Raw genomic sequence first — 24,862 nt, 5'->3', positions numbered from 1 at the left:
TTTCAAGTCATATGGCCAAAGCAATATCCCCTAGACTTTAGACATTCTTGGATCACCTTTATGCTTTTTGCTATTTTTCCATACCACATGTATGTATATATAAAGAGAGAGAGATTTTTTTCCTTTTATTTTTGTTTGCTTGGTTTTTTAAGAGACAGGGTCTCTTTCTGTCACCCAGGCTGGGGTGCAGTGACACGGTCATAGCTTACTGCAGCCTCAAACTCCCAGGCTCAAGGGATCCTCCCACCTCAATCTCCTAAGGTGCTGGGAGTACAGGTGTGCACTACCACACCCAGCTAATTTTTAAATTTTTTGTAGATGTGAAGGCTCACTTTGTTGCCCAGGCTGGTCTGGAACTCTTGGCCTTAAGTGATCCACCTTGGCCTTCCAAAGTGCTGGGATTACAAGCATGAGCCACGGTACCCAGCCTGCTACATATAATTTTCACTTCATGGTTTTTTTGTTTTTTTTTTTGTATTGAGGTAAAATCCAGATAATATAAAATTCATTTTTTTTATTTTTTAATTTAATAGTTTTGTGTATCTGTTGTTGGTTGGTTGTTGTTGTTTCCCCCACCCCCCCACAGATTCTCACTCTGTTGCCCAGGCTAGAGTGCCGTGGCATCAGCCTAGCTCACAGCAACCTCAAACGGGGCTCAAGCAATCCCTTTGCCTCAGCCTCCCAAGTAGCTGGGACTACAGGCATGCGCCACCATGTCCAGCAAATTTTTTTCATGTATATTTTTAGTTGTCCAGCTAATTTCTTTCTATTTTTAGTAGAAATGGGGTCTCGCTCTTGCTCAAGCTGGTCTCAAACTCCTGAGCTCAAACAATCCACCCCCCTTGGCCTCCCAGAGTGCTAGGATTGATTACAGGCATGAGCCACCGCACCCGGCCAAAATTCACCATTTTAAAGTATACAGTTCAGTACCTTTTAGTACATTACGATGTTGTTTAACCATTACCACTATAGTTCCAAAACATTTTTCATCACCCCAAGAGGAAATCCCACTAAGTAATAACTCCCTCCTCCCATCCCTTGTAACCACTAATCTGCTTCCTGTTTCTATGGACTTGTTTATTCTGGATATTTTATATAAATAGAATCATACACTATGTGGTTCTTTGCATCTGGCTTCTTAATATTTTCTCCGTTACTGCTGCCTTTTGTGTTTGGTTTTTTCCTGGTGTATTGTTTTGATTCCCTTCTCATTTCCTTTTCTGTACATTTTATTTTCTTATTTTAAGGGAAATTTTCTCTCACATCCATTATAACTTTCAAATATTTACCTAATCCATCTTAAATAGAGGATTATTACAATACAAAAGAATACTGCTTAAAAGTCTTTTTTAAAAAATGTCATTTTTAAGCTCAGTGTCTAATGACATGTGTTGTTTTGCTGATTTAATAAGGCCACATTTTTACATGAAATAGTTGTTTAGTAATCCCTGGTCTACTCCTGAAAGCAAGTGAGGCTGAGGAAGGACATCAAAATCTCTCACAGGGTTCAGTGACCCTAGGGAAATGGTCTATAGGACTTACAGCATTGCCTTGGATGCCCAAATGGACTGTCTGCATCCAGGTGGAAGGTTGTAGATTGTAGGACCAGTGTCCCCACCTTTCTTCTGCATACACAAGCATCTTTCACAAGTACAACACATTCCCTTTGGCCACATTTTGTGTATGTGTGGGGAGGCTGTTCCCCACCGATGTAGATGGGGATCCTAATCAGATACCTACAGCAGGAAAAGAGTGAAGCTGGCCAGCAGGGGAGATCAATAATGCAGCTCAAGGCAACTGCTGCTGGGCAGAAAGAAGGTCCAGGGTGGCCAAGTCTTCCTGACCTTTCAGGGGAGTACAGGAAATCTGGATTTTTAATGTGATTATCTCCAAATTCTGAAACGTTGGCAACTAAAGCAAAATTTTTTTTTTTTAAAAAATGTGGCTCGAACAGACCCTCATACAGAGGAGAAAAAGGAGGGCTGTAAAGGAGAGGCGACTCCAAGAAGCCACACAAGCAGGTGGGGACGGCAGAGCCCAAGGTTTCGAGAAAGCTTCTCTTGGGGATGTAAAATACACGTACCCTGTGCCGCTTCGTGGCCCAGAGCACCGAGTGGAAGTCCCCACACCCGCCCAAGGCCTCACGGGCCTCCGCGCCCCGCCACGCCCCGCCACCTCCATTGCTGGAGCGCCACAGGTTCCCCCTCCTCCGGACTTAGCCCTCCGTTCCTTGGATGGCCTCGAATGCCATTACCCGCCACTGTCCTCCCAATGTCTGTCGCGAGCTGACTCCCGCTCCGTGCTCCCAGAGGGCCCCACACAGACCCTTCTCTATGGCCCCAAGGCGCCCTCCGGAAACAGGCTGCTTAGGCCAGCGTCACCCATTGGCACCCGGGGTGAGTGACAGTTCCGGAAAGCACGCAGCCCGCCCCGACCGGCGCGCGGAGCCCAGCCAGGGCCTGGCCAGCGCGGGAGTCCCAGCCGATCCGCAGGGGCCGGCGGCGAGGCGCCTACTGGTAATATAAAAAGATGTGTAGCTCTCAAAATATTAATAATACTAGCGATTACTTACACTGCATTAATTTTCAGCCAGGCACTCTAGTGGTTGCTTTACAGACATTGACACTTCCAGTCTTCACACAGTAAGTCCTCAATTAACATCGTGAATAGGTTCCTGGAAACTGCAACTTTAAGGTAAAGGTCTATAAAGGAAACCAATTTTACCATAGGCTAATTGATACAAACAAGAGTTAAATTCCTACAGCATATTCCTGGTCACAAAAACATCGCCAAACTTCTAAATAAATAGCAAAACATTTCTAATATTAAACATTGAAATGTGCATTACATGTAAAGATTAATAAAAACAGGATAATGATTTATCTGCTTATTCCAGCTCAGGGTTGACGGTGGCTGGAGCCTAACCTGGCAGCTGAGGGCACGAGGTGGAACCCACCCGAGACAGGACCCCATTCCATCGCAGGGCGCACGCGCACACACCCACACCCACTTCTGGGACAGTTTAGGCATGCCGACTAACCTAAGGTGCACATCTTTGGGGGTGGAGGGAAAATGAAGTACTGGCAGAAAACCCACACAGACATAGGGAGAATGTGCAAACTACACAGACAGTGGCCCTAGTGTGGAATCAATTTTTTTCTCATCTATGTTATAACGAAACAACATTGAACAAAATGATGTTGAGGACCTGCTGTATAAATATTATTCCCATTTTACAGATGAGGAAACTGAAACAGGTTAAGTAGTTTACCCAAGGCCATCTAGCCAGGAAGTGATGGAGTTAAGATAAAAACTCAAGCAGTCTGGCCCCAGAGCCTGTGTGCTTAACCCCTTATTAATCAAATACATTGACAAAACTGACATAAGAAGTATGGGAGAAATCCTGAAGGAAAAGACATCCATTTAAACTGATTTTAAATTTTTTTTTTTTTAATTTTAAAGCGGTTTATTCTGAGCTGAATGTGTGTGCCTAGCCAGGCACACATGGCCTTAGGGGGTCCTGAGAAAATTGTGGCCTGTTTCCTTGGAAGGTATTATAGGAAATTAAAAAAAAAAGAAAAAGCTTTTATACATGTTTCCACTTTCTCTACTGAGCATGTTACTTTTTATTTGATGATGACAAAAGCAAATCTTTTAAAATACTGTCCAAAATGTCCAAGCATAGAATTCTACATTTCTTTCATAGGCTGCTTTTCCTACAAATCTTATTATTGCCTACAGGAATTGGAATCCTGACTTAGAAATTATTCTGGGTGGATCACCTGTAATATTAAGTCACTGCAGAAATAACTAATAGGGCTGAGCCTTGTGAAATGCCCCAATTAGAGCTGGAAGAGGAGCCAAGAAAGGAGGTGAGAAGAGAATCAGCAGTGTCAGAGATCAAGTTGAAGAATTCAAAGTGATGGTCAAGAACACCAAAGCAGAGAGAATGAGGTAGTAGACAGCCTTTGAGAGACTATCGCATGGTATTTGGTTCAGTCATTCATCATTTGCTTTCTATGTGCTGGGCCCAAGGAATGTGGGGAGGATAGGACAGAAATTTGGATAATTACAATAAACTTTTAAGTATGATAAGGATATGCATAGGGCATATAGGGAAGGTTTTCTGGAAAAAGGGAGTAGAACTCATTCAAGAGGGACAGCTTGAATAAATGCACTGAGGACAGAAACACCGAAAATACTTTGAAAAAGCCCAGATTAATTAATTCTGCATTGTCTGGGGTGGAAAGTGGGAGGCAGAGAAACTGTAGCCAGAAATGATGCTGAAGAAAGCCTGGGGCCAGTGACTCTTAACCCTTTTCTTCTTTATAGCACACTTAAGTTCTGATGTTATTTCATCTTAATAACTCATGATGGCAATAAGGATCTATCTCACGGAGTTAGAGGCTATGGATTAATTCCTTTGGATAGAGTTCCACAAGGGGTTAATAGATCAAAGAATGTGTTTATGATTGGATATACTTATTGCTAGTTTTTAAATAATGACATTATTGCTATAATAAAAATTTAAAGTTTACTGGTCTGCTAACATTACTAAATAACTAAAAATACCCAACATGTCCTTTGTAGTTTTTTTTTAAACAAAGTGTCACTTAGGATTATTCTTTACCTGTCAGGTTTCCTGAACCGTTAACTTTCTCTAAAATGTAGTTACATGTAGGTTCAGCATCCCAAATCTGAAATATTCCCAAATCTGAAACTTTACAAGGGCTGAAAGGAAGTGCTCCTTGGAGAATTTTGGGTTTCAGGTTTTCGGATTTGGGATGCTCAACTGCTAAGAACAAACATATCTTGATTTATTGCACTTGGCAGATACTACATTTGTTACAAATTGAAAGTTTGTGGCAATCCTGCATCAAGCAAGTCTATTGGTGCCATTTTTTCCAACAGCATTTCCTCACTTCATGTCTTTGTCACATTCTGGTAATTCTCACAATATTTCAAAACTTTTCATTATTTTATGTTATGATGATTTGTGATCAGTGATCTTGGATGTTACTACTGTAATTGTTTTAGGGTACCACAAACCACGCTCATATAAGATGGCAAACTTAATTGATAAATGTTCTGTTTTCTGACTGCTCCAGTGACCAGCATTTCTCCATTTCTCCCCCTTTCCTTGGGCCTCCCTATTCCCTGAGACACAATAATATTGAAATTAAGCCAATTAGGACATGACAATAAAGGATTTAGAATTTTACATAAACTTAAATGATAAAGCAGCAGCAGGGTTTGTGAAAGGAGTTCTACTTTCGGTAAAATGCTATCAAACGACATCATATATTACAGAGAGAAATCTCTTGTGAAAGGAAGAGTCAACTGACCTGGTAACCTTCACTGTTGTCTTGAAGAAATTGCCACAGACACTCCAACGCTAGCAACCACCACCCTGATTGTCAGCAGCTATCAACACCAAGGCAAGACCCTCCACCAGCAAAAAGAAGTATGACTTGGTGAAGGCTCAGATGATGGTTAGCATCTTTTAGCAATATTTTTAAATTAAGGTATGTACTTTTTTCAGATATAATGCTGTTGTACACTTAACAAACTACAATATAGTGTAAACATAACTTTTACATGCACTGGGAAACCAAACATTCATTTGACTTGCTTTGTTGTGGTATTTGCTTTATTGTAGTGGTCTGGAGCTGAACCTGCAGTATCTCCAAGGTATGCCTGAATATAGTACGGATATGCCAAAATAACAAAAAATCTGAAACCTGAAACACTATGGGTTCCAACCATTTTGGATAAGGGATACTCAACTTGTATTATTTTAAGATGTCGCTTGTTAGTTGTATGTATCTTTGCTTTTCAAACTTTAACATGCATGAGAGGCCACGTGGGGTGGCTAATGCCTGTGATCCCAGCACTCTGGGAGGTGTAAGCAAGAGGATTGCTTGAGGCCAGGGATTCAAGATAAGCCTGGGCATCATGGCAAAATCCTATCTCTAAAAAAAAAAAAACAAAAGAGAAACAAAACAAGAGAAAAATATGCATGAAAACATTTGTTGGAGATTCAGTTAAAATGCAGATTGACTCAGATGTTTGCATAGAGCCCTAGAATTTCTGGGCACCCAAGAGATGCTGATAGTGACATTTTAAGGACCACACTTTGGGGAGCAAAGATGGTGACCAAAATATGTGGGAAGGCTTGGGGCCAAACTGATAGATAAAAAAATTGTTATGAAAATTTGACAATGAGTTTTATGTTGTACTCATGTTTAAAGTTATATTTTTCACAGCATCAATTATTTCAAATTTATTTAACACATTAAGGATGCTGTAAATTTTAATGTTATTAAAACCTTTTAAATAGCTATTTCATATTTTAATATCCTTACAACTTTTGGCAGAACCTTCTGTGTAGTAGTAAGTGCTCAACATTAATTAAAATGGTTTAACAGCAGTTTGAAAAATTAAAATGTGGGACACCCTCCTAAGGGAGAAATCAAGTAATTACAGTACAAAAAGCCTGGGAACAAAGTCATTTACATAGTAATTTATTCACTCCTCAGTTTTTAGGCACCACAGTCTGATAAGGCAGACTCTTATGACTGTCATAAGCTATTCAGGATTAAGCTGGAAGAATCATCTCGCCTCCTAGAATGCAGGAAAGTATATTTTGAACAATGCTACTGGCTCCTAATTTGAATTAACTGGAAAAAAAAAAAAACAGTAAATTTCTAAAGTTTGTTAGTGATTTTGTTTAAAAGTTAAGCAAAATCTATTAACCATCCCTAAACAAACATGACGCTAAGAAAGTCCAGTTTTTTTGAGCACTCCTTGCACAGGATATTCAGGATTATGCCACGTTCATAAAAAGCAAATGTTTCACATCCCCTGTGCCTTTTTTTACCATTTTGTTAAGAGCACCCAGAAAATCTTTTAAGGTTTCAGTAGGTCTGTTCAATCTTGAAGGAAGCAAGTTAACACCGTAGAAGACATTAATTAGAGACTTAGCAGTGAAAACGTAAGTGCTAGAATCTGAAGAACACCGATGCTGATACAAGTCAATGAACAGCATATATTTTAATAATAATTCTGCCAAGATCTTCACCAGATATGTAAGATACACTCATAAAATTTGAGGAACTTCAAAATATTTTCAGTAAAAAGCCAGCACCATATATTTAAAAAGTGATTCTATCCAAATTGGCTGTTTATTTAATAATAATAAAGTCTTATTGACATGTACTGCTCACAAATAGTATAGACACAAAAATTATAAAAATAAACCAGTAGATATTTAAGGGCAGATGCAAAAATTTGCACATTAAGTCATTAAAGGTTTTGTATATTTTTTATACTCTAACAGTTGTTATAAACTAGATGTAGTAAGCAAAAAAAGGGTGCAAACCAGCAAATATATGTTACCATTTGTGTTTCTAAAAGGAGAAAGATGGACAAATACATATGCATAGACTATCTCTGGAAGAATACATAAGAAATTGCTATTAGTGGTTGCCTAAAGGACTTCGGATCAGGGAGTGGGAAGAAAATTCACTTTCATTGAATATACTTTGGTACTATTAAAAAAAAATTTTTATGTCATATTCATGTACAAATTTAAATATTTTGATTATCAGTTAAGACTAAATCCTTAATAGACTTAACATGAAATCAATTATATGCCACAAGAACACTATAAAAAGAATTTCAAGCATTTTTGTAAATATGTTCATGGAAGAGGTTTATAAGATATGAGTGAGAAATGCTGATGCAGTACGTATTTTATTGCAGTGATATTTTAAGGAAGAATTTCATTTCCAAGTATGAAATATGTCAGGGGGTATGTGAAAACTCTAAGCTGACAACAGTAGCCAAGGTTACCCTTTTTTTCTTTCCTAAGAAAAAAGGCTCGTGCAAATATTTAGAAGGCTTGAAATTATCATTTTAAGAAAAAAAACAAATATTATACAGTGAGTTTTGGGTCTACAGAGGAATCAAGATTAATTTACAGCCAGCCATTAAAATGCTACTCACCTGCATGTTATTCAAGAAAAGAAAAATATGTCAATATACAAGAATAATGAAATGTTTTTATTTTCTGTTGTCTTGAAAACAATTATTAAAATGTAATTCAGGATTTTATTTCTCTAGCCTGGCTTCTCACTTGCATCATGAAGGTCATGGCACAGATATTAACTGTTCCAAGTATCATTATCCATTGATTATGTGCTTTCTAGGTTGGGTATATACCCTATGTACTCTTTATGTTTTTCTCACTATCCCAACTGAATAGTATCATATTCCCTGTCCCCCAACCCCTAAGTACATAGCCTAAGTCCAAAAGGAGAAAGCTGGATCACCTACTTCTTTCCAATCTGTATCTTTTGTTGTTTCAGAAACAGTAAAAGATGATCTGCCTTCTCCATTACACTCATTGGTTTCGGCACACACAGCAGCAAACAAAACCAATTTATGTGATGCCCGTGTCTTTATACTTCCACACTCTGGAACAAGCACACTTGCAAACAATCAGCTCGGGGAGTGTTAGAAGGCCCTCAAAAAATTAGGAATAATATCTCTAGTATAAAAGAATTCAAAAACATCCAGTTCCAAATAGTCCCTGAGCACACTGTTCATTCCAGCAAGAAGTCTCCAGAAAGGTAATGAATGAAAGGCACATTTTCTCCAACTTGAGCACCGCTGCGTAGTACTAGAGACGGTACATCGGCCAGGCTAATCAAAAGTTCTAATTGATGACATCCCCCCCTTCCCAAATTGAAATCTTGTTACGCTGGAAAAATAATCTAATGGATGTAAACACAACACTTTCCACTAGAGGAGTGGCAGCTGGGGTACAACAACCCTTCCATGGAAGGTTCAGGAGTAAAAGATAGCTTCAAGCTTCTTCTTCTTCCTTTTCCAAGAAATCAGTCAATGTTTCACTGTCAACAGGAATTAATAAATACTCCACTCCATCAGTTCCCTAAAAAATGAAAGAATACTCTGTATGTTAGCCATTCAGAAGAGGTATCTGAACACTTCTATTGCAGGTTAAAGAAAAAATGGATTTGACTTCCTTGATGCAATGTTTTAAGTAAATATATAAGTATAAAAATTAAGGCAAAAGGGCACACAGGCATATATATTTAAATACACCGAGTTACAGTTAAACCATTTTATAGTGGAAAAGACGACTGACTGGAGGGTGGGGAGGAGAATACTTATTTTCTTCCCTGTGCTTTAGATCCTTCTTCATTCACCTGCTCTGTCCAGACTCTGACACTACTACTTTTTCTGTTATTTCCGCTTTCAGCAAGATCCTTCCCTATTGGTGTTTTTTTTTTGAGACAGGGTCTTGCTCTGTCGCCCTGCCCTGGCTAGAGTGCAGTGGCATCGTCATAGCTCTCTGCAACCTCAAACTCTTGGGCTCAGGTGATCCTCCTGTCTGAGCCTCCTGAGTAGCTGGGACTACAGGCCTGTGCCATCACACCCAGCTAATTTTTCTATTTTTTGTAGAGAAGCGGTCTTGCTCTTGCTCAGGCTGGTCTCATAATACTGTCCTCAAGCAATCCTCCTGCCTCGGCTGCCCAGAGTTCTAGGATTATAGGCGGGAGCCACTGTGCCTGGCCCCTATTCTCCTATATTGGCTTTTTTTTTTTTTTTTGAGACTGAGTCTCACTCTGTTGCCCAGGCTAGAGTGCCGTGGCGTCAGCCTAGCTCACAGCAACCTCCAACTCCTGGGCTCAAGCAATCCTACTGCCTCAGCCTCCTGAGTAGCTGGGACTACAGGCATGCGCCACCATGCCTGGCTAATTTTTTCTATATATGTTTTTAGCTGTCCATATAATTTCTTTCTATTTTTAGTAGAGATGGGGGCTCGCTCTTGCTCAGGCTGGTCTTGAACTCCTGAGCTCAAACGATCCACCCTCCTCGGCCTCCCAGAATGCTAGGATTACAGGCGTGAGCCCCTATTGGCTTCTGAATACATTCAGGTATGTCCAATTTTTAAATAACCCTCACTAGACTCCTTCATTCCTCTCCATCTATCATCCTACCTCTGCAGCTTTCCAGGAGAGTTGTCTATAATGGCAGGCTCTATTTACCCACTTCTCACTCAACACAGTTCAATATATCTACTGCTCCTATTATCATGTCATTTGCTTAGACCACCAGGGAATTCCATATTTCTAAATCCCATAGATATTTTCAGGCTTCATCTTTTTGGCCTCTCAGCAGCATCTGACAGAGTTAACTATTCTCTCTTCCTTAAAACATGCTTCTTTTGGCTTCTGTGACATCTCATCCTGGTTTTCTTCCTAGTTCTTGGGCTGTTTCTCTCATCTCTGCAGGCTTATCCTTTACTTGGCTGTTAAATGTCAGATTGCTCAGCTTAGTTCCTGGCTTTTTAATCTCACTAAATGTCCTCCCTCTTGGTGTTCCCAATGCCTGGTTTTAGTTACAATCTAGATACACAGTAATCATAATCTTGTAACTCCAGCTCAGATCTTTCCTCTGGTATCTTGTCCTAGGTATACAACTGCCTAGTTGGAAATCTCAAAGGAACCTCAAATAGTATAAGCCTAAACTTAACTAAGATCATGAAGTCATCATCTGTCTTGCCAAAATGTTGCTCTTCCAGTTTATCATCCAATGATCCCACATCAGGCTGGGATCCCACTATCATTGGATGAAAAACTAGAAGAAACCAGGAATCACTCTTGATACTTTCCTTTCCCTTGGCCCCCACATCAAATTATCATCAATTCTTCTCAATTGTGTCTCCCAAGTATATCTTGAATTCAATCACTTTCTCTCTTCACCCTCATCCAAGTCACCATCATCTGACCCAGACTATTAAAACATTCCTGGCTGGCCTCTGTGCATCCACTTTTGGCAGTCCCATCCTATTCTGCCCCATTCCACTCTCCACACCAGAATTAGAATAATTTTTTGAATGATGTCTCATTATTTTAGAATAAAGATTAAACTCCTTTCCTTGGACTAAAAGACATGTATGGTGTAGCCTTACATCACCCTCTCTTCAGCCTCATCTTGTGCCATGCTGGCCTTTTTGTTCCAGGGTCTCTCTACATGCCGTTCCTGGTCTGGAATACTCTTCCCTTCCCTTTTTGACTAGTTATCTCCCAGTCTTCCTTTAGATCACAGCTCAGTAGTCTCTTCTGATAGCCATAATTAGGTCAAATCCATCTATTTTAATATGCTCTTTTGGATTATAGGACTTACTTAACACAGTTGAAATTTTACATGTGTGTGATTACTAATGTCTATCTCCCCTATTAGACTTTAAGCTCTGTAAGAAAAACAATTAGGTTTTGCTTACTACTATATCCTATTACTTAGTGCAATATCTGATACATAGTTTGTACTCAATAAATATAGACTATTAATGAATGGGGTAGAGGGAAGAGAGAAGGAAATAGAATTATTTGACTCATACATCTAAATGCCTCTAACTCTGTACTAGATCCTACATGTTTTCTTCTCTAAAGCAGAGTACTTTTACCATGGTTCTTTTTACACAGCTCAAATGGCACAGTGCCTAAATGAATCCTTGTGACCTATCATGGAATCTCAGTATCAAAATCAGGTTTGAGTAAAAGGTATACTTGTCCCTAAGTAAATGATATATACTATACAATGCTACAATACAGTTTTACCTTCTTTGTTCTTATAAGCTTGTGGTCCCTAAATTCAGTTAACTGGGCCCGGAGTGTCAAATCACTATTGACGAGGAATGCCTCCCGACACTGCTGGTAAAAATCTTGAAAAGAAAGTCCTGGTGAGTTCAAAAGGAGATATAAACATAAGTCAGCGTTTAACACATGACCCCATGTATGAACACCTATACCAAAGGACACAGAACAAAAGTTCTGTTGGCATGTTATGCCAGAGCAGTCAATAAGCATTGATAAAGAAAATAGGGAAGTACCTCTGGAAGAAGCAAAATTAGAGAACATTTAGGCATGCATATTATGGCTTATAGCTTTTAAAGAGAGCTGACTGGTGAAACTAGTCAGCTGTGATCAAGTGTAAAACAACCCTGTAGGAAGTTTTAAATAGCATAAATAAAGTTAACCTTTATTTTATTTATTTATTTTTAGAGGTGGGATCTCATTATGTTGCCCAGGCTCGAGTGCAGTGGCTATTTACAGGTGCAATCATAGTGCACTACAGCCGTGAACTCCTGGGCTCCAGTGATCCTCCTGCCTCAGCCTCCTGAGTAGCTGGGACTATAGGCTGTGTGCCACTGTACCTAGCTTAAAGTTGACTTTTAAAGAAAGAACTAGGAAGTCATGAGAGTGGAACAATTACTAAAATGTTAGTTCAAATTAATACATTATTTTTGCCAAAGGGGAAGAAAATCTCCTAAGATGCCCAGTATATGAAACATATGTAACTGGCAGACACACATCCATAGTAAGCACAGAGAATTTTAAAAGTAAGCTTGGTTTGTCTTTTGTGTTGGCAGGGCTGCTTGGAAATTTGCTATGTGGCAGACATACCCATCACAGAGTGATTACTAATTCACTGCTGTGAAACACTGTAGTGTTATCATTAGATTCCAGAAAAGGGGACTTATGGGGTGAAACAAAAGTTACACAATTTAATATCATAAATATTGGATACCAATGTAAGAAGGGTTATCCTGGTTATCCAGCTGATACTTTATTAGTAGCCTGAAAATTCCCCTAAGGAAAAAAACAAAAAAACAAACAAATTTAAATCTAGAATGTTAACATCAAAAGACAACAGCTAGTAGTAAAATACACATAGAAAATGTTAAATATTTGGCCTGTCTGCATTATCTTCCATTCCTTTCTGCAAGGAATATCATATCCTTGCCTACTTAAACAGAAAAAGCTTTTTTACTTCCTTTTAAGAAAAATCTAAAAGTAGTTTTGGTTTTAGATGTTTACATTGTTTCCAATTTTAGATTATTAAAAATAACCTTGCATTAAATAAAACTATATACATATTTTTTCATATTTTGAATTATTTCCACAGGAGAGTGAACCAAGTGGAACTATGGGGTTGGAAGTAGTGTTACACAAACTAAGATTCCCAGGAGTACTTAGGTATGTCAACAATTTTAAATCTTTGCATTTTCGTTTTTATAACGATCTAGGAAAACAATTACTATAATCATCTGAATGACTACTTTTTAGCTAAGTACTGCTACTGACTCCAGAGTTAAATTTTGGTTAAAATTTTTGATCAATCACATTCATACCAAGTAAAGACTTAATGATGCTGGAGTTTGCATAATGAACCAAAATTTCAAAATAGCTTAAATTTTTAAAAAAGTTGTTGGAGGCTAGCACACAGATATTTAGCTATGCCAAACTAAAAAATATTTGCATTAGTCAGTGCCATATTTAACGCTGTGAGTTCTTACACTGCACGGACCCCCAACTTATATACAGCAACTTCTGATATTCCCTTAGCAGTAAGTGTAATAAAATAGGATGAAGACCTTTTCTGTTCCCAATTTTATCAAAAATTTTGATTAGGTAACCATTTAATGCATATTTTGATATTAATAAATGCCAATCTTATGTTTAGTGTACAAATCAGCTTTGCAGAGTAATAAAATTCATTAAAATTAGCATTGGAGGATTAACATAATGGAGTCTTGTGATGGTACAGTTGATTATCTTGACTGTGGTGGTAGTTATGCAAGGCTATGTATGTGACAAAACTGCACAGAGCCACACACACACACTTTCATACACACACAAATGAGTGCCTGTATAATGGTGACATCCGAATAAGTTCTATAGATTGGATTGTGCCAATGTCAGTTTCTTGGTTTTGATACTGTACTGTGGTTGTGTGAGATGGTGGTGGGGGATGAGGTGGTGGTTGGGGAAGGGGGTGCATGAGACTTCCCTGTACATTTTTTCTGTAGCTTCCTGTGAGGCTATAATTATCTCAAAACAAACAGTTAATCTCCCATGCCTCTACCTAACACACACATAAATGAAAAAAAAATGCTAGGGGAAACAAAAAAGAAATACCTGAAAGTCTATCTGTACCCGTCCTCTATCTACTCTTCTCTTTTTCGCCAGGGTTAGTACCATTCTGAAATAGGTATTTTTTATTTCCATGCATACTTTTAACTTTTATTCATATTGATATGGCTGCCAATGCTGCTTCTAGATCCAGAATCAGCTACGCTGTGGCTTCAACTCTGCTGGGCTGTGCTACAACTCTGCTCACTGCTTTATGGTTCTGTTTCAATTGAGATGTTCATATTTTGAGCCAGGCTATGTTTTTTTATTTTTGTTTTTATCTATTATGCTGTGTGTTTGGAACAGGAGGGGATGAATTAAAGTGTGAAAGTATTATGCCATCTTGACTAGAAATGTCCCCTCATTGTCCTTTGTAAAGACAGAAACTGTCATTGCTAGTCTGGCTTGCTTAGTTTTTAGGAAACCGAATTTTCTATCAAATTTAAAACAAAAAAACCATTTATACTGATTAATTTGTAGGTCTGATACATTTATAACTTGGGAACCATAGTTTTGTTTTTTTTTTTTTTTTGAGACAAGAGTCTCACTCTGTTGCCCGGGCTAGAGTGCTGTGGCGTCAGCCTAGCTCACAGCAACCTCAGACTCCTGGGCTCAAGCGATCCTTCTGCCTCAGCCTCCTGAGTAGCTGGGACTACAGGCATGCGCCACCATGCCCGGCTAATTTTTTCTATATATTTTTAGTTGTCCAGTTAATTTCTTTCTATTTTTTCAGTAGGGACGGGGTCTCACTCTTGCTCAGGCTGGTCTTGAACTCCTGAGCTCAAACGATCCGCCCGCCTCGGCCTCCCAGAGTGCTAGGATTACAGGCGTGAGCCACCACACCCGGCCAGAATAGTTACCTTTATATTAATAATATTCAGTCTACACACCCAAGAACACAATATTTCTTTTCATCTACTCAAATCTTAATTATCTATTCTTAGCAAGGTTTGTTGTTTTTCAACACTTCATGTTGTTAAATATAGTTATAGAATTTTATGCTTGTGGGGGGGGTAGAGTTTACTACTAAAAGCCTTTTACAACAGGCTAATTATGCAATTTATTTTTTGCTGGCTTATGCTATATCCAGCTTTTCTTAGCTTTTATTAATTCAGATATGCCTCTTGGTTAGGCTGCTGAAAGGACTTCACTGGAGACATTATACAGAGAAGCTTAAGAGCATGAGCTTTGGAGCTGCGCAGATTAGTATCAAAATCTTTGTGCCATTAACTATACACCTTACTTATGAGGATCAAATGACCTATTGCATGTTAAGGGATTAGTGTTTGAGTCAAAATGTTCAATATGTAATTAAAAATAACCATGACATTTAAGTACAATCCACCAAATTCTGCTTTTTCTCCATGATGAGCACTTAGATGCTCTTACTGAGAAATATCAAAATGTATTAAGAAAAAAATGTTGGTACTCCTGCTTTATTATTGGGCAATCTGATAGACTGCTACTGAGTACTCCGCCTACTGCATAATACAGTACTGGCAACTATTATTACTACTATTTCTCCTAACCCTTCAAGCTAAGTAGGGACCTTAGTATCACTATGAAAACCTAGTAGTGCATGTATAATATTAAAATGTATAGAGTTTTTTTAAAGAAGAAATACGGTTTTAATCCTTACCTTGCGTTAGGGGTAAGGCTTCGTAAGACATGAGTCAAGGAACTAAGTGGTAGGGATCCAGACTGTTTAACCAGAAGAGAATTTTCATAGGAGGTTTCTTCAGTATAAGGACTATATGTAGTAGTTTCATACCAGAGCCAGTTGTAAAGACTTTGCTTTGCATGATCCCACACTAGAGCACATGATCAAAAAACACCAAGAATTACAAATTATTTTCATATTGTGATATTACTAAATTCCATTCTAGGAAAGAATGAGAAAGCATTAAATAAAAATGAATCCTAAAATTTTTCACTTTTGCTAGCTCCCCATCCAAATCAGTAACTGACAATCTAATTTCATCGTCTACCACATCTGAATCTTTATTTGTACATTAAATATAAATTAAAATATCTTAGCACTATCATGACATCATTTAAAAAAATTTAATAATTTAACATTTTGTTCTATAGGATTATCACAAAGCCTGAATTAAGTTCATAAATTAAATGTTGCAATACCACAAGAGGAGAAAATCCAAAAATAATAGTTGGGTCTTCTCTCCCTCACGTAACTTTAGGTATAAAAGACCCTCCTTTAGTATCTGAATTTTTATTTCCAAAAATTATGTTCTAAATCAGATTGGTACACATTTTGGCAACCTGTGCTTTTAAACATGTAACAGGGAGGCCGGACGCTGTGGCTCACACCTGTAATCCCAGCTACTCAGGAGGCTGAGGCAGGAGAATCGCTTGAGCCCAGGAGTTTGAGGTTGCTGTGAGCTAGGCTGATGCCACGGCACTGTAGCCCAGGTGACAGAGCAAGACTCCGTCTCAAAAAAAAAAAAAAAAGTAACAGGAGAAAAGTATACTAAAAAAAAAAAAAATAAAAATTTTATGACTTACAACATTAAGCAAATTAATTTTGTAAGACTGATAAGAAAGAAAAACAGTAATATTTAACTTACTGAGAGGAGCATTGAGGTGATCAATAGATGCTATAAGGTATATGTTATGCAAAGATGACAACTGTCCAATGATTTGCTGGCTCTTGTCTCCTCTCAACATTTGGCTATCCAAATTGTGGATAAGAAGGAAGAGTTCTAAAGAAGAATCTAAAAGGAAAAAGAATCCAATTATTATTTTCAATGATATTTCAGTGATTATTTTCCTTACCACACATAATGCCTAAGTATTAAGAAATATACCAAAGTAGTATATGATAAAATAATGACTGCTTAGGAGAATGCAATTTATTTGAGAAGATATGTCATTCACTCATAAAATAGGTAAGACATGGTTGATACTTAAATCTGGCCCTAAAGGAAGCAGCCTTTACTAAGGCAGAGGGAAAAAAAGGCAAGATGCATATACTAGATTGGAGGTGAGTCCGTGCACGTTGCATTACAAGGTGGGAGTGGAGGGGATACCATCAAAAGAAGAAAAAAGAGTTCTCATCAAGCATTTTAAGATTATAAGAAAACCCTGATTATTACAAAAGCCAAAGGAGACTAAAGGAGGGGAAAGGGTTTAGGATATCACTCAAGGCATCAGAAAGTTCAGAGAAATTATTATTATAAGTCAGTGAAGGAAGAATTTAGAGGATGGAGCTGTTGACACCATCAAATACAACAGAGATCAAGATAAAGAGTAAACCAAGGTCAACAGGCTTAGTAAGAAAGAAATTACAAGTGATTATCAAGCATACGGTTCTGGTAGCATAGAACAAAGAAATTAAAAGGAAATAGGTAAAAAAAAAAAATAGAAGGTGATATGTCTTCAAAAACTCTGAAATCATATGAAAATAGGGAAATAAAACTATAAAGTGGCAGTAGAATCAAGAAAATTTTTCCTATGCATGCTTAAAAGGCAAAGGTATTGGTAAGTCTCTCAGGAGACTGGGTAAGAAATGGGACACTTGGCATATATGTTGGAAGATGAGCCTTTCAGAGCCTGGAGGTAGATGGACAAGAGAGACACCATAGTGACAAAGATTCTGAGATGAAACATTTTGAAAATCTCAGGTTCCTTGAATTCTAGAAGTCACCATAGTCAACAGTTCATTAAAATAGATGCCTAAGTCATTTAATGTGTGTGTATATACATGTGTGGGTGTGTTTTTTTCACACTTTGACTATGGTGACTTCTAGAATTCAAGGAACCTGAGATTTTCAAAATTATAGGGGTGAAATACTGCAGCAATTGATTTTTAATTAAATAATAAGATTGAAAGAACTGAAAACAAACTAAGCAGATTGGTTTATCTTATGAAAAATGTGCTAGTGGTTCACTATATGCCTATATAATCAATGAACAAGGAATGTTCATATAAGCAATTAGTTTTGGGGTTCAGTGAAATATATATACTTGACTGTCATGTTCTATAAAGTTACTACAAACACTGAATTAGTGAATACTGAACCACAGTTCCTAGAGGAAATACAAGGTTACGTTCCTGTGAGAACATTTTTATCAACTGATCAATACATAATTTTGTTTTATGTGTGTTTCTGTTAAGGACACATTTATTTTTAATGCACACTGTTGATCCTTTAACACTGTACTCACAGTCAACAGCACTATAACTCATACCTGAAGGAAGTTTATGTAACGCAGGTGTTTTTTCCACAAGGCACACCATAGGCTTCTTGTGTTTAAGAACACTGGAGAGTATTTTAGTACTATACTTGGGGCCACTTTAAATAGCCAAATCACTAACAAAAAACACAAAAGTGTGGAAAATGTAGCATTAAGTAATGCAAAAAAAGACACTTGTTTTACAGTCTGAGAGTTGAAACAAGAAGGCAGAGTATTATTGCCTTGTTTGACCTCAGCGGGGAATGTGTGCAGTGGGCGATTCAAATTTTTTGCCACTCTGCATGTCCACACATGACTGTGAAAGTACTAAGAATATTGATTTTGGGATTACAAATAAATGTTAGTGAGTAGCTGAATTTGGAATTATAGAATTTGTGAGTAATGAGAATCAACTGTACTTGTTTCAAATGTGTAGAGTTGGTATAAGAATGTATATTGTCCATGCATATAAAAAAGGACTGTAGTTAAAATGGGCTTAAAAGCCTGAAAGGAAGAAATCTGGGACAGGAAACATTTCAGCTAAGAAACAAAGGGAAGGAAAACTTAAGAATGCACCGGGATATTGACAAGATAAATAAAAGTGCTATGGAAATGGAGCTACGATTATTATCATTCTAAATAAAACTATTTATCAAATCAATTAAGCATTATCAGTTACTCCTTTTAATTCTTAAGCAATGACTAAATGACAATTGTTATAGGCTGAATAATATTATTTCCAATTTTCTGATATGCTTATATAACCAAAACATTCATACCAAAAGAATAACAAAAAAATTGTCTTTTCCCCATTCCATAGATCTTAGTATATTAAATTATTCCAATGTAGTGATATTTACTCAGTATAAGGAAATAAGAATGTTTTATAAACATATTAAACAATATAAAAATATCAAAGATGTACCACTCAGCTGGAAGCACTCCACACTGGCAAAACAAAAGCTGAAAATTATTCTGAAATAAGAGGCTTTTGGCTATACAAATTTAAGACAGGAGGAGTAATTCTTTCTTTTCTTTTAGTTAAATGAAGTTCACAGAAAAAAGTTCATAGAAGAGCCCTGGACTTATGTTCAAACTGTTGGGCAAGAAAGCTCTGTTTTCCCTCCTGGACTTGAAGTTGCGAGGATGGAAGCTGAGGAGAAATGAGATCAAGGGGAATTGAGTTTTGAATGAAGTGATGGAACAAGCCACAGGGATAAGTTCCTGGCAGAGGGAACACCCTCAGCATGAGGAAAAGGAGGAAGAAGCCTAGTGCAGTAAAGTGAAGAGGTTAGAAAGCATGAAGGAGTTCACACAGAGCAGGCAGAGGCCAGATCTTGAAGGGCCTCTCGAGTCATGAGAGGGGTTTGGATTTTACTCTGAGAAGCTTTTGGAAGGTTTTGAGCAGAGGAGTCATATGATCTGATTCACATTTGTAAAAGATCACACTGGGATGAGACTAGGGATGAGGGATGGGGTGGAGGAAGAAGGGAGACAGGTTAGGAGGCTGTTGCATTACTGAGGTAGAGAAGATAGTGATTTAGACTAGGATTATAGTTTTGGTGAAAAAATATTTGGCATGGCCTGTTTGAGAATGGAGCCAGAGCAAAATAAAATAGAGTCTAGGGAGTTACTTCTGATGACATCATTAGAGCTCCTGGATTCAGGGGCTGTTTTTTACAGTTATGTGAGCCAATAAATTCTTTTTTATGCTTAAAGTCAGTTCGATTTGGGATTCTGTCACTTAGAAATGAAATGAGACTTGGCTTATGTGCATTATCTCATTAATCCTCAAAACAAATCTATGAGGTTACTACTATTAGCTCAATTTTGCCATTAAGAAAACTGAAGCTTGGGGTGGGGGGAGGGGATGGGTGTATACCTACATAATGAGTGCGATGCGCACTGTCTGGGGAATGGACACGCTTGAAGGTCTGACTGGGGGGGGGGACATGGGCAATATACATAACCTAAACTTTTGTACCCCCATAATAAGCTGAAATTTAAAAAAAAAGAAAGAAAAAAAAAGAAAACTGAAGCTTCCCCATAATATTCTGAAATTAAAAACAAAACAAAACAGAACAAAACATGCATGAATAAGTGTGTACCTTTTAGGAGCTTAAGAAAGTGAAGAAATATGGGAAATGACAGGGATCCATATTTGGGTGGATGCCGCCATGGCCAAGACTTTTATATGACGTATATAGGGGAAAGAAAAGGTGTGACAGGAAATTGAAGCTAGAGAAAGTCCCCTGGAAATCCACAGAAATCTTATGGGCATAACTGGATCATTGTAGAATACAGAACATGAATTGAAGCTAAAATTTTAAGTTTCTAAAAAGCAAAATGATCAAAGGTAACATATAGGCTCACTTGTAATAAAAATTTTGTACACAGCATCTTTCATTGTTTTTTTTTTTTTTTTTTATTTTTAGTTGTCCAGCTAATTTTTCTATTTTTAGTAGAGATGAGGTCTCACTCTTGCTCAGGCTGATCTCAAACTCCTGAGCTCAAATGATCCACCCGCCTCGGCCTCCTAGAGTGCTAGGATTACAGGTGTGAGCCACCACGCCAGGCCCACAGCATCTTAATCAGTTAAAAAAAAAAAAAAAGAAAAAGAAAACTGAAGCTTAGAGAGAGAAAGTGAATTGCCCGGGGCCATGCAGAAGTAATGGTAGAGTAAGTAATGGTGGAGGTAGGATTCAGATGGTGTTGGGGAACCTGTGGCCTTGGGACCACATGTGACCTGCAGCCTGAGTGCGGCCTTTTGATCAAATCCAAATTTTACAGAACAAATTCTTTTAATAAACAATGATTTACTGTTTGTAAAACACAGATGGTCCCTAAATAATATTACTTCAACTTATGAATTTTCAATGTTATGATGATACCTACACAACCATTGTTTTTCACTTTCTGTACAATATTCAATAAATTACAGGAAATTTAAAAAAAAGTTCATAGAAAAAGAACAAATTATTTTAGAGAAATCTAAATCAGCACTGAGACAAGTGCCATTATTAAAATAATACTTTTTGTGTCAACATGAATAACTAACTTCACCCTAAAACTACAGAGAGTCTATTTCAAGTTACCTTCTTTAAATTTGTTTATTATCCAATCTAGCTGATCCAGCACACTTCGGAAAGTACCCATATAATTGAGGACTTCTTCTGTTATAGAATTCAGGACCTATATCATAAAAGTACAAGAGGTACCACATTAATTATAATTTATTCTGTCATATAGGACAAACACAACTAGCAAATAAATCCTTTACGCTAAGGATACTTTTTATAAAAGGAATACTACATTGGTTAATATCCAGTACCCAAAAACTTTAAATTAATTTTCAAATGATGAAGAGATATGAACATTTAAAATAAAAATGATCTATGATAAATGTACTGTGGAACTTAAACTATTGTTTATATTTTTATTATTTTTTAGAGTACCAAAATGATATAAAAGTACAATAAAATTGAAGATCCCCAAATCCTGTCCTTCAGAGAAGTACCATTAATATTTAATATTTGCTGTAGTAGACAAAGCTAACATTTTCCTACATTTTAATACCTGTCAGTTACAAAGTAGGAAATTCAAAGATGGGGTTTCAAAGGTAGATCCTTCTGAGTCAAAATACATGATCCTAAGCACTATTTAATTCTACTAGTGTGAAGGCTAAAACAAAAATCCTTTACATTTAATGTTCCGGGATAAGGAATAGCATCCTCATTAATGTGGGGGTATAGATTGGCAGGAACTATAATGCTGTTCCCTTTAACATTTTTGAAACTTACGGATTTTACACTGATTCCAGGAAAGAAGCCATTGATGACAACATGAATGGAATCTTGCAGCATGGTGGTTCGAAACCTTTCTAGTAAATCTCTCTTAGAACCCAAACCATAAAGCACAACGTTGAACCCAAGGCTGTTAGGAAAGACAGTATTCATGAAATTAAAGTTTATGTCTTTTATTGACAATTTTATTATTAACCAATTTCCTTAAAGTAACCTTATAAAGAATACAGGAAGAACTGGGATGGTTAAATAACTGAATTATCAATTCCCAAATTATACAAGGTAAAGGCACAATTTCATTATTTGTGTACAAAGTTTATAGTTCCAACTTCTTCAGCAGCTTTCTCTCCAGTTCCTATTACCATTCCAGTGACAAGATGCCTGGAGGCAAGGGAGACCATTCCTCCCAGTAAAGGGCACTAATGGTTCTACAGGCTGAAGCAAAGTTTAAATTGATGGATTGAATTAGAAAGGTAAGCAGGGGCCAAGTAACAAAGATCTTATTAAGTCATACTAAGATGTCAATTAGACTTTATTCCAAGGGCAATGAGTATTTAAAAGTAACTAATAAGGTGTTCACAGAAAGGTTTTAAGTAGGAAAGTAACATTATCTTTTCAGAAAGATCATAATGGATAGGAAGGAGGAACAAAACTGGCCAAGGTGAAGAACTTAGCTGCCATGGGGAAAAATGTAAGGTGTCAAGAGCTTTACAGTCAATTGATAGGATTTGGAGACAGATTAGATGTGGAGGGTGAGGGAACTGGAATATTTAAGCATGATTCAGTTTTCTACCATAGGCAACTATATGAATAGGGTGATATTCTGTTCTGCATTAGCAGGGTCAGGTGGAAACAATTGGTTTAACATGAGTTCAGTTTTATGTATGCTGAATTATTTACAACACATCCAAGTAGAAACTTCCAATATTCATTTAGATATCCAAGTCTGCTGCTGAGGTGTGAGGTCTGGGTTGGAGATAACAGTTATGGCAGTCATTCATATACAAAAAGTAACTGAAGCCAAGAGAGTGAAAGAGACCACCCAGAACACCAAGCACTAGGGGGTCAAGCTAAAGTCCAACTTCACGATTGTTTATGAAGGAAATAGTATTTATGTGATGCTCTCTGACAATGCAGCATAGCCTAGAAATAGCAGAAAAGAAAAGAGATAACCCACAAAGGTTGAAATTAGCAATGCTGAAGCGTCAGAAAGGAAGAGGCAAGGGAATTCAGAGAGCTAGCAATTCTGAAGTAGCCGACTATATATAAAGTCTAACCTGGGAAGCAGAGCAAATCAAAGTTATCTGAGTTAACACACTGGGAGATGAAGAACTGATGGGCTGGGGGATGGGATTAGAGCAAAGAACTCCTTTATAAATTTATAATGTACAGACCCATAAATAGTTATTGAAAGAAGCTGAGGTCCTTGCAGGGAAGATAATCATTCTCTTCTTAGCATGACCCTTGGACATATTATTGGCAAAAGAAAACCAGGATCAACTGAGGGCAATTGTGACAATTTCTCTATGTTCTTACTGCTTACCTGCCTTCTTATTTACCCCAGTGACAATGTGTGTGTGTGTGTGTGTGTGTGTGTGTGTTTACATTAGTGTACATTTTAAGCACTTCCTTATGTTAAGATATTTTAAATACAAATATAAAAGCAATTATAGTTTAATGGCTGGGCACAGTGCTTTGAGAGGCCAAGCCAGGAGGATCATTTGAGGCCAGGAGTTCAAGACCAGCCTGGGCAACATAGTGAGACCTGTCTCTAAAAAAATTTTTTTTTAATTTAAAAAAAAAAAAAAAAGCAATTATAGTTTTAAAAAATACTATGGTTTGATTTTAATCACTCTGTTAGGTATTTTAACGGAAATTTAAAATTTCACCTGAGGCATCAGAAAAATGATAAAATTGAAAAACTATTCTAAGAAATAATGTTAAAATGGCAAAATGATGTTTATAGAACAAACCTACTCATAAAATTCTGAAAGTCTATAGTACATGCATGTAAACTCAAAAAAATATATAACTTTTTATTTAAGGAACTATGCTGTGGAAAACTGAATGAAAATATAATTGATATATTTATTAACCTTGACAAATTAAATTTTCAAATATTTTTATGAGTAATAACTTCTAATTCTAATAAATGCTATTTATTTTTACCAATGTCAAGCTGATAAACTTAAAAACACAAATTTCTTAAAAACTAAAATTTCTGAGAACAGTAATACAATGACATTTCTATATGTGAGTCATAAAATAAGGAAAACATTTCTCAATTTATTTTATATATAAATAAGTATATCAAGCTCATTGTGAAAAGAAAGTTAAATATGTTAAATTACTTTGATTTAACAGAAAGATTTAAATAAATATTTATTTTACAAGGGTTTCTAATAATACTCACTGTAACTGCAGCATCCATTTATGAAATAATTTTTCATATTGTTGATTTAGTTGTTTAAGTTCAGCAGAAAAGGAAGGAGAAACCTTGCTCAATAAGTTATGCAATGTTTGCTTAAAAAAAAGGAAGAGGAGGGGAAAAATTATTCTCAAACCACATACATCAAATCAATCCTAATTAAAACTATTTCCTTTGAAGTTGAGGTTAGAAGAAGCTATTGGTGGAAATATTACTTTAATCAGGTTTGACAATGACTGTATCAACTGAATATACAAAATACTTTAAAAATGATTTAAATATTTGTTTTCTTAAGATATTTTAATATTCTTTTTAGTACAAATATGTAATAACAGTAAAGAATTTGCTAAGTTTTGTCCAGAACCATTTAAATGATTGTACATTCCAAATATAAGGCTTTAATTTCTATAACAGTAATTTCATTACTATAA

The 24,862-nt window shown here is 36.9% G+C and overlaps 1 protein-coding gene across 2 annotated transcripts in view; it reads right to left on the bottom strand.

The window, feature by feature from the left end:
• Positions 1 to 7,766: 7,766 nt before the first annotated feature.
• The window catches only part of ORC2 (origin recognition complex subunit 2), a 44,342-nt gene continuing 27,246 nt past the window's right edge, over positions 7,767 to 24,862 (bottom strand). For both annotated transcript variants that reach the window (XM_069468794.1, XM_069468803.1), the window contains exons 11-18: positions 24,417 to 24,526; positions 22,001 to 22,133; positions 21,296 to 21,392; positions 16,592 to 16,738; positions 15,646 to 15,817; positions 12,622 to 12,683; positions 11,652 to 11,770; positions 7,767 to 8,956 (exon numbers count right to left, since the gene is read on the bottom strand). In XM_069468794.1, the coding sequence (XP_069324895.1) occupies positions 8,870 to 8,956; positions 11,652 to 11,770; positions 12,622 to 12,683; positions 15,646 to 15,817; positions 16,592 to 16,738; positions 21,296 to 21,392; positions 22,001 to 22,133; positions 24,417 to 24,526 (927 nt within the window). In that variant the 3' untranslated portion in view covers positions 7,767 to 8,869. The remainder of the gene's footprint in view (positions 8,957 to 11,651; positions 11,771 to 12,621; positions 12,684 to 15,645; positions 15,818 to 16,591; positions 16,739 to 21,295; positions 21,393 to 22,000; positions 22,134 to 24,416; positions 24,527 to 24,862) is intronic.

This window comes from Eulemur rufifrons, chromosome 1, assembly GCF_041146395.1.
Source record: "Eulemur rufifrons isolate Redbay chromosome 1, OSU_ERuf_1, whole genome shotgun sequence".
In the NCBI taxonomy this organism is placed as follows: Eukaryota; Metazoa; Chordata; class Mammalia; order Primates; family Lemuridae; genus Eulemur; species Eulemur rufifrons.
Note: the sequence above shows the minus strand (reverse complement) of the source record. Positions and strands in the feature narration are given on the sequence as shown.